The following is a 16,752-nucleotide window of genomic DNA, read 5'->3' as shown; positions in this document are numbered from 1 at the left end:
AAATTGATCCCGAACGAAATCACATAAAGTTAGAATGAATCAGAATTTTGCAAATTTTTGAGGTTGTTTAGCTGTAAAATGGTTTCGTCATTTACTAACTTTATAATTTATATCAATTACTTAGAAAAAAACTGCAGTTTATTTCTAAAATTTCAATTTCAAAATAATTCTGATCGGGATCAGTTTTTTTTCAATCGGGATCGGTTCAAATTTGATAAATAGCAATTTTTCCAAAATTTCGCATTTTCATTTCAATTTCTTTGTAAAATATCATTGTTTAGTAAATAGTTTATGTGACTATATGTTATTTTTAAAATTTTATCCATAGATTAAAAAGATATTAAAGAATTACAATTTGATTTTCAGAAAAAAAAATTTTAATTAAAAAGTTAAACACTTGACCAAACGATCTTTGGCATGAATTTATTTATAGATATATTACACATTAATTGACAACAAGTTTTAAGCTCTTATATATTCTGTTTGTCTGCAAAACAGTTTTTCCTATTTCACTGAAAAAATACAAAAAAATTCGTATAAAATAACTGAAAGCCGATATTGATCTCTGTTTTGTGGAATCATGTTTCAAAAAAGATTCTCTATCGATCCATAAAATAAAATTTTGGTGTGTCGAGGAACCTTAACTAAAATATTTTTTTTATATGCAAGTTTGGGGTTTTTTACTTCAAAACACATATCACGGTTTCTTGAAACACCAAAATTTTATGTGATGGATAGTTAAAGAATCTTTTTTTTAATATGATTACACAAAAAAGAGTCCGATATCAGCATTCAATTATTTTGAATGAATTTTATTTTCTTTTTTCAGAGAAACAGGAAATATTGTTTTGGCTGCAAACGTATGATTCTAGAGCTTAAAATATTTGGTCTCAGTTGATGTAGAATATAATCATCATTAAATGCATGCCAACTGTATTAAAAAAGGGTTCTTTATAGATGTATCAGATAAATAAATATATTGGTGCGTCAAAGACTCCTTCCTTAAGCAATTGTATCAAAAAATTCTTTGAACGCAAAGACTTTATCAATTGCCATTGTTCAGCAAACATAGGTTTATTTGCTAAAATTTGCTTATAATGAAAAATAAGAACTAGAAGTAGTTTACCGATACATGATTTTGACAAATCATGCAGTACTTACAGTACTGGTGCAAACATAGTACAAATTGAATGCAATGCAAGTTTACTTTTATGGCGAAGTCAAGATTTTGTATTCAGTCATTATTTGATAATAAAAAAGTTTTCTTTTCCCTGATGAGAATATCAGCATACCGTAGTGGCTTCTTATATCATTTAATATAAAGCATGTGCTGTATAAATCGTGTGAACTACCGGTATTATCAATCATCAGTCTTAAAAAAAGATGTTTCTTCAATTCACTCACTAATTTTAAAATGGACAAGAATTTTGGACCACAATGGCTTCTAAAAAAGCTATCTACCAAAAGAACAAAACAAATTTTGAAAAAAAAATAGATTTTCAAATTAAGGACGTTGTTTACTCAGGGTTCGAGTTTTCAAATTCGGATTGTTACAAAGTTCAATGTCATGAGTAAAATTTGTTCTAAACACTTAAAGTATAAATGAAATGATTTATTATTGACAAACGATTCGATATTTTTACTTTATTATGGAATTAAGCTCAAACAAAGTTGGACTTTTAGCAAAACAGAGGAAATTCGGACTAAAATTTTCAGATTTTGTTTTTCACTGAAATATTTTTGGTAGTACTGTGATATTCAAAGTTAAGACTGTATCTGTTAGTCAACATAATTTTGCATATTTTCTGTTGGTTTTATCTCACTTTTTCGTTTAGATATTCGAATGGCACACGCTACAAAAATATTGAAAAATGCTTAAAAACAATAAAAGACACCATATCTCAAAATTTTGATCATTGACCTCATATAACTCTTATGCCTGCAGAGTAAGGTCAATATACCAAGTTTAATGCTATAAATGTTTTAGTATTATCATCATTCAGTTTTTTGTAAAATTGAATCAAAAAAGGGTAGAATTTGAAAACTGATAGAGGAAATTCGGACTGGAATATTCATAAAAATTGTGAATGAGAACTTAATGCTTTGTGTCTGTTTAGTGTCACTGCCATTCATTAACTGTATTTCGTTTTTAAAAGAGTTAATCAATTTGCTTTATTTTCACAATTAAGAAAACTTTAATCATGCTCTAAAATATTTAGGGACTTTTTTTAAATTTTCAAAATATATTCAATGGACATTATCTCAAAAAGTAGGTCATTGACCTTCTTTTTTGAAAGTGAAAAATAGCACTACCATGATAGGTCTTTAACACACAATAGATGGTTTTTATTATAATCAGTGGAATTTTTTTTCATTCTGGGTAAACGTATACCTTAACGAAGTATGTATGAGATAGAGTTAAAAACTGGTAGACATCTAAGAAAAGCAGTAGAATTATAATTATTTATGCAAATTTCTAATGCTTGGTAAATATACTTATTATACAACTCAAACACAAGTGTAACCTGCATAAAGAATAAAAAGCAAACTAAGCATACATGATAAGTGTAGCCTTATGAACTTTGTTTATAAATCAAGACAAATGCAATTACCATGTATAAGCCTTCGTTGGCCTTGTAGGTCGGAGTGGAATTACATAGGCAATGCCTGCTATACCATCCTGTTTTTTTTATATATTGCATAATAAAATACTGTTTAAATAAAGAGGTTGTAAATATAATGCTAGATTCCCACTCTCATGCAATAGGATACAAACACCCTGGTTGACAAATATAGCTCTTCTTGGAACTTTTCTATAACTTTAGACTTTGATCTGGTGTGATGGAAGTCGATAAGCCCTTTTACGATTCGTTGAGCTTTAATACTTTCTGAAATCACACTTAATTCAAATATTAATTTAAATATTACTAGTTTTAGCTTGCCTTATTATTTTCTATCCCAATGATTTATATTGAAAATCTGAATTATTATTTTAAAAATTGGTGTGGCCTTGATATATTTTCCTAAACTTTTCCATATTAATCTTTTTTTAACTGCTGATGACTAGGTGAAATGTCCTACCTTAGGTGGATGGAATGTGAGTGGGGTGGGGTTGTCGCAGTCACACACTTGGTCGTACCCCTCGACCTTATCACAGAACTCCTGTCGCTAACTATCAGTGGTAGACGAAGGACACTTAGATTCTGTATCATATAAATCAAAAATCAAAAGGCATCCATTGTATGTCACATATCATAGAAAACACCAGTCCATTTAGTTTAAAAAATGTTAAGCTCTGATTAGTTGAAATGTCTACATTAATTTTTAATATCAACAGGTTGTACCTTATATCGTAAAATGCTTTAGAAACCAAAACAGTTATATTATTTTAACTTAGGGTGTGCCTGGCCACAGGATTGATTATCCATATTTACTTCATAAGCATTCAATAACAATCTTAACTAAGTGACCATGGCTGGTGGAGCATTACCACCGATGCTGCATAACACAATAACATTAAGAGGGCCAGATGGTCATGTACATTTTTAGACTATTATAATCTCCTAATAAGAAGGGCTCTGTATAAAAATAGATCACATTATCAATTAAATCTAAAATATTTGGAATTTTTCTTTACTATGTTGATAGTTTATAACTTAACACCTCATTTCTGAAAATTGATGGTTAGTTTGTTGACCACCCAGCCTCATTAAAAAATCATTCTGTTGTAAAGAGGTTTTTGATTGGTCCTTACCTTGCAGGGGCACCGGTTTAAGAACCTCCTCCACAGAGATTCTCTCGCCCCAATCCCCCATCTTGTCGGCTTTACTGTGTCGCTCACTGACAACTTGACCTACAAACATCAAAACACACTATCAAAATATTGTCAATCATTCTTTCAACATCAAATTAATATCCTACAAAAATGTTGCCTTTCTTGAATTATAAACTTTTCTTGGCAGTATCAGCAGAACCAGTTTGTTTCAAACCAACATTAATGTGCGTATCATACATTATCTTTCTATTCAAATTCATTAACCACATCATACAGTGGTATAAATTGAAGGGTTTTATAAAAGGTAAAACCTCTGTTAACGATATACAACGGCTGTCCAGAAAGTTTGTGGACAATAAAGTTTGTCTCCTTTTAAAGAGGTCTCTTCCTCTGTTTTTGTTAGCCATTTTGGGTCACCTCTATTCTAGAAATTATGCATAATATATTTATTCTACTCATAAATTCAAATTTTATAATGCCAATTAAGGTATCCAATGTACAATTGACCAAAAAATGATGCCTGGTAAGGTATATATTCTATATACTAGATTGATAGGTAAGGGTATGTAGTTTCTAAAAATAGATTTTTTCCCGCCAATTCACCATGGTGAAGTACCTCTAGCGCTGCAAATACTACTTTTCTTTGACGAAAACATGTGTAATCATTAATAATATTTATCAAATGAAAATTGCCAACATATTTTAATAAATAAAGTTTTGAAATAAATTGATAAACTTTATTGATATCGTTTTTAGCTCACCTGAGGTTGACTGAGCTCAAAACGGTGACGTTATGTACACATTTCCTGGTATTGCTGAGACACTCTTATCATATACAACAAAATAAAACACCAATTGTTTTTATATCTATTTTATTAAAATAACCAGAAATTGAATTTACTAAATTATTGCAAATTCAGATCTATTTTATTATAAGACTAGAGTTGTTTCATTGAAAAAAATAAATGTTTTTTTTTTAAGAGAAAATAAATATTATGCAATCATGTCAGAAATAGCTGAGTGTTGATGCAAGATCAGTCTGGGCTATCCTACTTTACTACCATTTTACCCCAGCCCCTACACACAAGCAGAATCTTTACATTCATTACTTAGATCTCAGCACAGCCCAGACTAATCTGTCATAACCTAGCTGTTTTTTTAAGAATACAAATACACCAAATGGCACCAAACTACAACATCTAAAAACTGCAGTAATTAAAACAAATTAATCCACAGTGTGTAACAAAAGTTGAGTCACTGCAGTTAAACTTCAAAACATGGTAGATAATTAACCTCCGAACTTAATTTTTAAATGTAATTGACATGATCCCCATAATATCAGGTTTGTAAGGGTCGAAACAGGTAGAACATCAATAATAACAATATCAGTAGATGAAAAAAGACAATATAGAGTAAGACTAAACTAAATTATCATCAGTGTACATAGCATAGCTTCTGAAGTACACCATTTTTCTTTAGAGAAAAAAATGATCAAAAATATAAGTACATGTAAATCTTTAAATAAAAAAGCCAAAGACATATACAACAGTGAAAGTATATTTACTTGTATATCAACTTCGTTAAAAAAAATAATAGCCATAAAAAAAAAACAATTGCATAGAAATATTGAATCACAACCTGTTTCAATAGCAGTTCAAATGAAGCACAAACAAGCAGGTGTAAAAGACGTAAAAGCAGTGCCGATGCCGAGCATTAATGAGTATACTAAAATTAATCGACTAGAGCATTCATCAAAAATACAGTATAATTTTCCTTTTGAATGCCCAGAACTCTAACAAAAGAGGATGGTGAATTAAAATTCATGTTAGGCATTTAATTTAATTAACAAAATTAGAGAAATTTTAATTACCAGTATATCCTTACTTTACTCATCTATATCTAACTTTCATTACCTTTTTGAAATACTGTAAACAGGGTTATTTTTGCCCTTTTTTGCAAACTACTTCAATACAAATCAGTCCTAAATATACACTAAGTTTTTTGCATAGAAAATTGGAAAGTTGGCCCTTATTACTGGTCGAATGAAAATCGCCATGGTAACACTAACAAAGGTATTAAATAGTGAACATTCTGTTAACAGAGAATATCACAGTGGACAACTGTCACATTTCAAAACATATATGTTTGTGCAATGTTAACTTGGTAAATTTAATAAAACATATATTTTCAACAAAAGTTTCAACAGCTTTGTTTCAATCCTATTTTTTGATTGTATAAAACAACAATTTACAACACAAAAAACATACCGTAATAAGAGTAAAATAGACTTAGTTCTGGAGAGATGTAAATATTGTAGAAGGACATGTGACCTTCATACAATGACCTTAGATTGACCCTAACAGACACAGATTATGTTGATGTGAAAGTCTGAAAACATATCACAAATGCTTAAAACAACATCAAGGAATGTTTAAATGTCTGTCAACAAATGAAAATCATCTGAAAAGAATATGGCATATCTTAAGATTGTTTAAATGTCCTTTGTTTTTTTGGAATTTGGCATTTGATATATAAATATACATTCATATACATTACAATAATCTCTCATAAGAAATCATTGATATGATGTTCCTTGAACACAGAACGGTTTTTTGTTCATTCAGTACTAGAATATTGCAGTTTTAAGTAAACAATTTATAATAATGTAATGAATTTTTTTTAGTGTACATGTATTACTAGAATATCAGCTGAAAGCTTAGAGGCCTGTTTTTCATCACTAGATATCACCATTCAAACTTTGAGCAGGGTATTAAACATACCACACAATGAAAAAGCAGGTTACTGTAAATGCTAGGTTCGTTAGGAGATGTTAAGATAACAAGTGTCCCTACAGCTGGTAGGCTGTGAACATTGACTCTAATCGGAACAAGATATATTAACGGTTGGTCATTAGGAAAAACATTGGCATTAAAAATATTCTTCATTGATTAGATGAAAAAAAACAAACAGAATAAAAAGAAAATTTTGCACCATCAAACGCTGCGTACAGCTTATAAATCTTTTACTTGGACCTTATTCCTGGAATTAGTTTTTCATTGCAGTTGTACAGGAAAATATACATTCAGTACAACTTTTGTCTTTTACATGTAAATCACCCAGGGATAAAGGACAATCAGAAGGAGACTATTTCTGCTACGGTACAGCTACGTTGTACATGTATCAAAAATAATAATAACATGTACTTATCAAAAACTCAAGAGTATTATTATAGATTCTTGACACGTGTGCAGTATATCCACATCTTAAAGCTAACAATACACACCAGTGTACTTAAAACATTGGTTAATCATAACAATAAAGATGTTGTTAACTCCAACAAGATGATAATATTGCACACAACAGTTCCTTACAGGCTTCCCTCCTGTTACCCTGTTTATTGTAAATTGTGTCTAGTTCCTGGTCCAAGAGGAGGAAAAGCCGAGTCAAATACCTAAGTTTACAAAGAGCCAAATCTACACTGGGGATGTATTGCGGGCAGGGGGCAGCCCTTTACTGGGGTCAGGGGTCATACTGTGCCTTGGCTTTCTTTAATGGTTCCTCCAGTACAAATGGCTTCACACTGTCTGGTTTATGCGAGCTGTGTAAATAAATAAACAAATGTAGGTCAAAGACTAGATAAAAATTGATTGGCCTTTGCTTAATAATTGATGGAAAGAAAATATTTTCAGTTATTTAAGGAAGCAACGAAATAAATCTGCAGAGTAGGATAAAAAGACATGACTAAATAACACGAACCATATTTAAACTGCTTAAAACCTTATAAACCAGATCAAGGGTAATGAGAGAGAGAGAGAGAGAGAGAGAGAGAGAGAGAGAGAGACTTACTGGTAGGGGGAGGCAGGTACCCCCACTAGTATTACAGGTGTTCCATTCAGGTAGAGTCTCCACATACTCTGAAATCAGCAAACACAAAACTTATATTCTCATTCTTATATGGATTGATTGTTGCTTCAAAAGTCATAAAAGTAATATATAATACAATAAATAACTTCATCTGCATCTACTTAGAGTAAGAAGTCATACCTTGTGAAATCCTCGCACATCTAGATCCCACAAATGGTAGCACTAAAACACAGAAACAGGAAATTCCTGTAGTTTAAATGAGTGATCACACAGGATAACACTGTTAGAGAATTCTTAACAATTTGTATAATTTAATTGATCTTACATATATATATATGTATGTACGTAACATAATAAAGTTATAGTACTCATTCTTTATTCAATGTACCGGTATATCTAAATCTATAATATTTTGAATTAATGCTTAAAAATAAATTAAACAAATTTGTGGATTTCCATTTTTTAATAATGGAAACAAAGATAAGGTCTTATAATTTGTTAATGATTAAAATTCCCAGGCAGGTGTCCCTATAAATTCATGAATATCAGGCAACCATGTATAATAAAAATTCCACAAATCTCTCTCTCTCTCTCTCTCTCGCTCTCTCTCTCTCTCTCTCTCTATCTCTCTCTCTCTCTCTCTCTCTCACCTTGGCGAGTTGTTTCCAGGTGGTAAAATCTGTGGGATGTTGCATCTGTATGTACATGACATGTACAGTATCCTAGACAAAATATAAATATGTTTTAAAATGAATAACAAGTCTTTAGAAAACTAAAACAGAAGAACTGTCCACCGGCATTTATTTTGGTGGGATATAGAGGTTGTTGATGAGCATCACAGACTAACTGTCTAATTGTATGACTGTTATCTAAGCATCACAGCCTCAGTTCCTGTTGATTTATACTATAAGAACTTTTAATTTTAGAAAGTAAATAGTTCAGAATTAATATTCAACTATAAAAAGTCCTTTAAATGAACAATAGACAAAATACAACGTACTGCACTCGTACTCATGGACAGGAACTAGAGTAATGTATATGTTTACTTCATGTATATACCTTGTTGTTAGGGACAGGCCCGCTATCACACGGGTCCTTGCTGTGATCATGTACATGTACTATAGTTATATCTATAGTACATGTACCTATAGTTATATGTATTGTACTTTATGAACTATAGTTATATATATAATGTACTAAATGTAATATAGTTATATATATAATGTACTAAATGTATTATAGTTATATAAAATGTACTAAATGTACTATAGTTATATATAATGTACTAAATGTACTATAGTTATATATACAATGTACTAGAGTTATATATAATATACTATATGTACTGTAGTTATATATATAATGTACCATATATACCTTGTAGTCGGGGACCAGCCCGCTATCACACGGGTCCTTGCTGTGGTCCACAACTACCCCTGACTTCAGGATCTCATTTATCATCACTTCGTATTTGTCAGCTGTCATCCTGGAAAATATTCAGATTACATTTTTATATTCAAATTTGCATCAAGATAATTATACAAATGAGTTATTCATGCATTTGTTCATCTGACATTTGTAATTACACATGTATGTACATTAAAACACATACAAGTTTTAGCTTTAAAAATGAAAATTTATGAATCTACATGTATAAAGACAGATGTAAATTTATGACCAAAAATAAAAACAAACACAGGTGACTTATATATAAAAACTTACAAAGGTATTGATTTTACTAAAGGAATACTGTAAATTCCTTATATTTACACGAGTACTTAATTCTGCGATCCTGCTGGTTTGTATCAAAATGCGAGAATATAAAATCGTGAACATGGAAGTGCTCTCCTTATTTCTTATAGTTTTCAACTCTCAGAAAATAATGGCGAGATTTTTAAATCTGCGAAGGATGCTTCTCGCGATTTTACGTGGATAGGCCTATTATTTCCTCGCGTTTAATTTAGAATCTACAGTAAGGAATCATTTTTAGCTCACCTGAGCTGAAAGCTCAAGTAAGCTATTCTGATCACATTTTGTCCGTCGTCAGTCTGTCCGTCCGTCTGTCTGTCCGTCTGTCCGTCTGTAAACTTTTTACATTTTGAACTTCTTCTCTAAAACCGCTTATCCAATTTCAACCAAATTTGGCACAAAGCATCCTTATGATAGGGCGAATATAAATTGCAGAAATAAAAGTCCGACCTGTATTCAAAGCGGAGAAAACCTTGAAACTGTAGAAAAAGGGGGTGCATTTTTAAAAATCTTCTTCTCAAGAACTACCGAGTTAAATTCAACGTAGTTTAGCATAAATTATCCTTATGGGAAGGAAAATATAAATTGCAAAAATTAAGTGCTAATTCTGTTTCAAATCTGAGTTATTACGAAAATAGACGTGTTTCAATCAGTTTAATAGCTTCGGGCTCGGCATACGGTAAAATGGGTAGGCAAGGCTTGGCCTGAGCAAAACAAAAGATTGGCAGGTATTAATCTGCCAATCTCATTAAAATTTCGAGATATTTGATGGACCAGTATATTTGTATTCGGTGTAAATATTGCTGCAAAATAATGCGTATTTGGAATTGACGATTGCCGATCTGCCCCGGCTTTTATTTTGCCACGGCCCGGGTTTGCATACCCATTTTACCAAGACTCGTAGTCCATACTTCTAAAACGAGGTTCTTTGTTTAAAGCAGCCATGACATTAAACGAAAAAGGGTCGACCTGACTATGATGAATTTGCTTGCTATGCAACCGTTCGCGTATGAAGGGAAATTTTTGAAACATGCAAAATATACTGGTGCCGATTTTGTGAAGTAAATTAAGTCTGAATATTTCAATGCGTTGACAGTTTTCACACATGACGTTGGTGTTCGCTTGTTCTGATTTTCGTTTCGTTTTCATTATTTATGCTTTGTAACCTGGGAACTATCGTCTGTATTTCGTGATTTTTACGTATCAAATCAAACAGAGACTTCGGTAAATCAAACAGTTAACTGTTTACCTGCGCAAATTAAGCAAAATCTGATGTAGGGGTACTGAAATACAATTCATTCTATCGGTAATTCGGCATTATCTTTTGCGTAATGGTAGATTAATGCAATAGGTTTTGTTGAGATGCTCGGCATTTTCTCGAGTTTATTCAGTTTAAATAGAGTTTGATATCGCTGACGGAAATATGTAGGTATATACATGTATATATATGATTCATTTCGAAAAAATAAATTGTGTTCTTTATTTGTTATACATGTAGTGCATGTTTCTTGTGTTTAATTGTTACCCTACAATTTATATTTACTAACCATATTTGAGTGTTAAGCTTCGAATTATAAGCAAGATACAGAGATGTGCTCACAATTCTATGTTTTTATACAGATCTTAAAAGCTAAAGATTAAAAAAGTAAAAAATGTGTCAATATTTATTACGAAAATTTTCAAAGTCTGTTCTTCTAGAAACCAACTTATTGAATTGTAAACTTAACCTTTTTAGCTCACCTGAGGGTGGGGCCGCGAGGGGTACGGGATGTTTCGCACCTATACATGTTTCGCGCTGAGATGGTTCGCACCTATTCTGTTTCGCGCTGAGATGGTTCGCACCGCAATGTTTCACATCGAATACATTCTCAATAATAAATAATTTATGAAACATATACATGTAAATGTTAAGTTAATATTCCAAAATATTTATGAAATAAAAATTTAATGTTATCATTAGTAATGCAGTAATACCGGTAACTATTCGAAGACCATACTAATTATTCTCTGAAATAACACAATAATTAATTCATATAATTAATTGCACAAACAATTAAGTCATTAAGAATTATCAATTACCAAAAGCTTAGACAACACCCTCTAAATTTGGCAATTAAATCTTTAATGACAATTTTTTAACATTCTCTGGTGAACAATACTAGAAAGCAACTATAAAAAAAATGTTACCGGTATAACTGCATTACTAATCATAACATTAATCCGTTATTGAATTGAATCAATCTGTGCCACGTGCAGGCACATCAATAATGCTTTAATTGAAAAAATCGGAGAACACACCAAAAAAATCGTTTGCAAGTTGTTTTAAAAGATAATTTATGAATATCTTTTTTTACCACTATGTACAAGATGTACAATTAGTGTGTCTCTGAATATTTATCTCAGATTATTTCTTATATAAGGAGTAATGATTCTGTATATAGAACTATATGTGTGTTATTTTCGTGTGTATTTTTCAGTAATTTGTATGTCATTCTCCAATGACGAAATTATTATATTATAAATATATGGGAATGGAAATTACATATGTATCAAACATTACTTTTATTCAAAAGAAGTACAAAAATGGTAGTTGAATGGATGCAGAGGCGGCAATTTAAAGTTTAAAGCAGAAAAGTGATGTAATTAAATTATCCCCACCTTTAGATCTGTAGTACATAATTACCTGCAATAACACCCCTAATTTTTCATAAAAAACAGGTAAATCTCAAGAGAAAGTCATGCTATAATTGTTATCACAACACAATTAATACCTCTTGTTCTGAACCTATATAATAACGCAATGGCTTCAAAGGCCTCATAAAAAACCCCACCGCGAAAACAGGACAAAAAAACGTTATACTAGTGGCGCATATTATATTAAATGCAAACACCGTTTTAATGTTTTTTTAAACTTATTTCAATTCTTATATAGATTATAATTAACTTCAGAGCAATAATAAAACGAGAAAAATATCTTAATACAGTGAGATGTTTCGCTCCGAGGCAGGTGCGAAACATCGAGGTGCGAATCATCTCAGCGCGAAACAGAATAGGTGCGAACCATCCCGGATTCCACAATGGGGAGACGAAGTTTAACAAATGAATATATAGAGTAAATCTTTAAAAATCTTCTCAGAAACTAATCGGCCAGGAAAGCTGAAACTTGTGTGGAAGCATCCTCAGGTAGTGTAGATTCAAAGTTGTGAAAATCATGACCCCCGGGGGTAAGGTGGGGCCACAATGGGGGGTCGAAGTTTAACATATGAATATAAAAAGTAAATCTTTAAAAATCTTCTTCTCAGAAACTAATCGGCAAGGAAAGCTGAGACTTGTGTGGAAGCATCCTCAGGTAGTGTAGATTCAAAGTTGAGAAAATAATAACCCCTGGGGGTAGGTTGGGGCCACAATGGGGGGTCGAAGTTTAACATATGATTATATAGAGTAAATCTTTAAAAATCTTCTTCTCAAAAACCAGCCAGGAAAACTGAAACTTGTGTGGAAGCATCCTCAGGTAGTGTAGATTCAAATTTGTGAAAATCATGACCCCTGGGGGTAGGTTTGGGCCACAATGGGAGGTCGATGTTTTACATAGGAATAAACAGAGTAAATCTTTAAAAATCTTCTCAGAAACTAATCAGCAAGGAAAGCTGAAACTTGTGTAAAAGCATCCTCAGGTAGTGTAGATTCAAAGTTGTGAAAATAATGATCCCCAGGGGTAGGGTGGGGCCACAATGGGGGGGGGGTCAAAGTTTAACAAAGGAATATATAGGGTAAATCTTAAATCTTCTCAGAAACTAATCAGCCAGATGATTCTTTATAATTGTTAAGACTTTGGCTCAGAGTTTGATGTACGTTTATATCCTATATATAAACTATTGTAAGGGATCTTTTTGAGAACTGCAATACCCAACATATGATATGACTATAAAATCATCCTGTTAGAAAAGGGACTAATGATTATAAACATAAGAATATCCAGGGGAAAATGAATCTATTTATACAGGATCTACATGTATTATTGTACATTGTCTAGATAGTTTGTATTATGACTCCATTGAGCTGATTTTATCATACCTATTGTTCCTCAGGTGAGCGATGTGGCCCATGGGCCTCTTGTTTAAGTATTATGAGGAGATAATTATCACCTCATAATATTAAAAAAATGAGTCCTTATTACATGTACGTATATTGGTATATAACTTTCAGCGATTGTATGATTAAATATTAAAGTATTGGCATATTTATGTGATTTTTATTTCTTTTAATCATAAAAACCCCGCTTGCGCCCCAACAATACGTCATTTGAATTTATTGGACTCTACAATATAAAATTGATTTGTAGTGTCATCAAAGACAAACACACTGAAAAATGTAAATATTAAGTCTTACATAAGAAAATTCTAATATATCAATTCATGGAGGAGTTTATAAATTACAAAGGAAGAAGTTCAGTTTTACCTGTCTAGGTCCTTCAGAGCGACGTTAGATTCGTTAACAATTGAGTGTTTTTTGAAAAAGACTTCTTGGAAGTACGGATTCATGTTGAGTCCTTTAGATCCAAAGTGATAGGTGCGGGAGACGTCCGGAATGATACACTCCCGGTTCTTCCTGACCGTGGGGAGACGCATCCACATGTCCCAGTCCCACTGCTGTCAATCACAGAAACACACAGGTGTTAATTAAAGGTAAGTCATCAGGTGACTAATTACAAGGTAAAGGAAGTAAAACTACATCAAGACTGACATCATATCATTGTGAAATATCAAACAGTATTTTAGTTTTAATAAAGGAAAATGAAACTAAGTAAAAAAAAGTTTTTAGCATATTTTTGGTTGGGTAAGGGTTTAAACTTATGAAAGAAATTTGTCTGTTAAAAATCAGTTTTTCCTTACTTTGTCAGAAGAGGGCCACTGTTTCTCCAGTTCGTCCTTGAAGAGTTTCTTCTTCAGCAGCCAGCCCAGCCCCGGCATGGTCTCCACCCGGTACAGCTTACGTGAGTCCTTACACGAGTGGGAGTAACCCTAAAACAAGGAACCAGGCCAAATCTTAACAAAACTTTGACCTTAAGCAAGGAACCAGGCCAAATCTCAACAAAAATCTGACCTTAAGCAAGGAACCCGGTCAAATCTTAACAAACATTTGACCTTAAGCATGGAACCAGGCCAAATCTTAACAACAATTGACCTTAAGCAAGGAACCAGGCCAAATCTTCACAAAAAATTGACCTTAAGCAAGGAACCAGGCCATATCTTAACAAAAAGTTGACTTAAGCATACAACAATTTGACCTTCAGCCAAGGTTCGTGTCTTTAAAGAAGTGGAGTGGGATTGAAGCACAGAATGAGGCTAATACTTTTTTGAGTTGAAAAATGTTATGCTGACAGTCTTTACTTGAGTTGGACTCTCTTGTTAACCAAAACAAACAAGGTCAACATTACCAACAATGATGTGACCTTTATAAATATACATAATAGGGTAGTAATTTTTTATCAAAACAATTCAATTTTTAATAAGAAATTGGATTCCAATAACAACCGTTTAATTACATGTATCATTTGATCCAGTTTTCTCACGTGGTTATTCCAAGCAAAGATACAGCTAGGACTGATGTTGGGATGTATTCGGTTTACTTACCTGCTCAACCACCATAAACTGATGTTGGAATGCATTCGGTTTACTAACTTGGTCATACAGCATAAACTGATGTTGGGATGTGTTCGGTTTTAGAACCATTATAACAGGAGCTTGGACTTTGGGTAGTTGTGTCAAACAGCAATGTGACGTATGCCTGTCTATTTCATTGTTGCCCACTCAGTGAAAGCTAATTGAAATCAACACGATTTGTCTGGCTTTTGAGCTAAGACTACCCAATCGGGGCATACTTCACTTGAATCCAGCGTCATATTTAACATGTTTTGACGCAAGAAATGATAGCTACGTCCTACGGAAAGTCCAAGGCCTTGTTAAAATGGTTCTACTTACCTGGTCATACAGCATAAACTGATGTTGGGATGTGTTAGGTTTTACTCACCTGGTCATACAGCATAAACTGATGTTGGGATGTGTTCAGTTTATTTACCTGGTCATACAGAATAGACTGATGTTGGAATGTGTTAGGTTTTACTCACCTGGTCATACAGCATAGACTGATCTGGTCATACAGCATAAACTGATGTTGGAATGTGTTCGGTTTTATTTACCTGGTCGTTCCAAGCAGAGATACAGTACAAACTGCTGTCCTTCTCCATCAGGTGCAGGGTCTGACTGAAGTAACTGAAACAAGCAGAACACTAGTAGTTTTTGGAGGGATGAATTCCATTTGTAAATTTGATGACATTTACATGAGTATAGCATCAACATTTAAAGACAGAGTTTTACTTTTCTTTGTTCCTCTGAAATAAATATAAATGGCTTTACAGTTCATAGCAGACATAATTGACCTACTTGAAAAAGTCTGGTGACACATCTAGATCTTCCTCAATGACAATGGTATACAAAGCCTCCTGGGGAGAAAATTTGAAATTACATGATTTGCATTTAAACTAAACTTATTTTACACGATTGATAAACAAGTTAAATAATTTATATAACCATCTTCTGTTGACATGAATGTTGACACAAAGGAGTCAACAATTAGGGAAGAAGCTGGGGTATCCAAAGAGTACCTACGTATTGCGGCTGTGACCCCCAAACCATCTTACACACAATCACTGATGATATCGTTTGACAAAATAGTTTTTCCTTGATACAAAAATTTTATCTACAGTATAAATGTACATATTTCTAAAGACCATTCGTAGAAAGTAGAGAATAGAAAGTCAAGGACTTACTGGGTGAAGGTCAAAGGTGGCAGTGAGGCTGGCCTTGTAGTGCTGGCTGACCCTGGCGTTCTTCTTCCCCTGGGGTGTGTGCTGTATCCCTCTCAACCCGAGCAGTCTGGTCACCTCCAGGGGCTCCTGACACAGGAAAATTACACACACAATTTAATTACCACAAGCTTGTCAGTAAACATAGTGTAACTGTGTGTGTTATGTAGTCTATTGTAACAACAACTTTTAGGGATGTACAGACCTGGAAGAATCCATCGATGAACACCGTGATCATGTTGGCTCGGACTCCTGACGTACCTAACAGCCTGACCAGCATCCTGGGGAGGTACAATAACAGCAGGGTATCACACAGCGAACAAATATGATATAAAAAGAAGATAATATCAATGCTCATTATATCACTTCAATGGTCAATGAAAAGAAACATAATGATATGTGGACAGCCATGACTACAGAAGCAGATCCTGTGGAGTAGGTAAAGGTATCAGGGTTAGGAATACTCCCTTAAAGTACAAGTCTACAAGGCACTAGGGTG

At 32.9% G+C, this 16,752-nt stretch overlaps 1 protein-coding gene and 1 pseudogene across 1 annotated transcript; both read right to left on the bottom strand.

The window, feature by feature from the left end:
* Positions 1-3,063: 3,063 nt before the first annotated feature.
* Positions 3,064-4,431, bottom strand: LOC128164538 (protein O-linked-mannose beta-1,2-N-acetylglucosaminyltransferase 1-like; annotated as a pseudogene).
* A 2,863-nt stretch (positions 4,432-7,294) lies between these two features.
* Positions 7,295-16,533, bottom strand: LOC128166052 (protein O-linked-mannose beta-1,2-N-acetylglucosaminyltransferase 1-like). Its single transcript, XM_052830957.1, has 13 exons — positions 16,459-16,533; positions 16,218-16,343; positions 15,832-15,890; positions 15,588-15,660; positions 15,419-15,484; positions 15,022-15,087; positions 14,281-14,409; positions 13,847-14,037; positions 9,017-9,125; positions 8,290-8,361; positions 7,820-7,861; positions 7,622-7,689; positions 7,295-7,373 (listed from the first exon to the last, which is right to left on the bottom strand). Exons 1-13 carry the CDS (start codon positions 16,531-16,533, stop codon positions 7,295-7,297), a joined length of 1,155 nt encoding a protein of 384 aa, XP_052686917.1.
* Positions 16,534-16,752: the final 219 nt, after the last annotated feature.

Source organism: Crassostrea angulata, chromosome 10 (genome assembly GCF_025612915.1).
Source record: "Crassostrea angulata isolate pt1a10 chromosome 10, ASM2561291v2, whole genome shotgun sequence".
In the NCBI taxonomy this organism is placed as follows: Eukaryota; Metazoa; Mollusca; class Bivalvia; order Ostreida; family Ostreidae; genus Magallana; species Magallana angulata.
The sequence above is the reverse complement of the archived record's forward strand: the minus strand, read 5'-3'. Positions and strand labels throughout refer to the sequence as shown.

What these genes read in the sequence shown, in the direction of transcription:
- LOC128166052 (XM_052830957.1), bottom strand. Translation starts at nt 16,533, where the DNA reads ATGCTGGTCAGGCTGTTAGGTACGTCAGGAGTCCGAGCCAACATGATC. An exon ending in GGCTGGTCCCCGACTACAAG is followed by an intron (nt 8,362 to 9,016) that starts GTATATATGGTA and finishes TATTTTGTCTAG; the next exon opens with GATACTGTACATGTCATGTA. An exon ending in ATGTGCGAGGATTTCACAAG is followed by an intron (nt 7,690 to 7,819) that starts GTATGACTTCTT and finishes TGCTGATTTCAG; the next exon opens with AGTATGTGGAGACTCTACCT.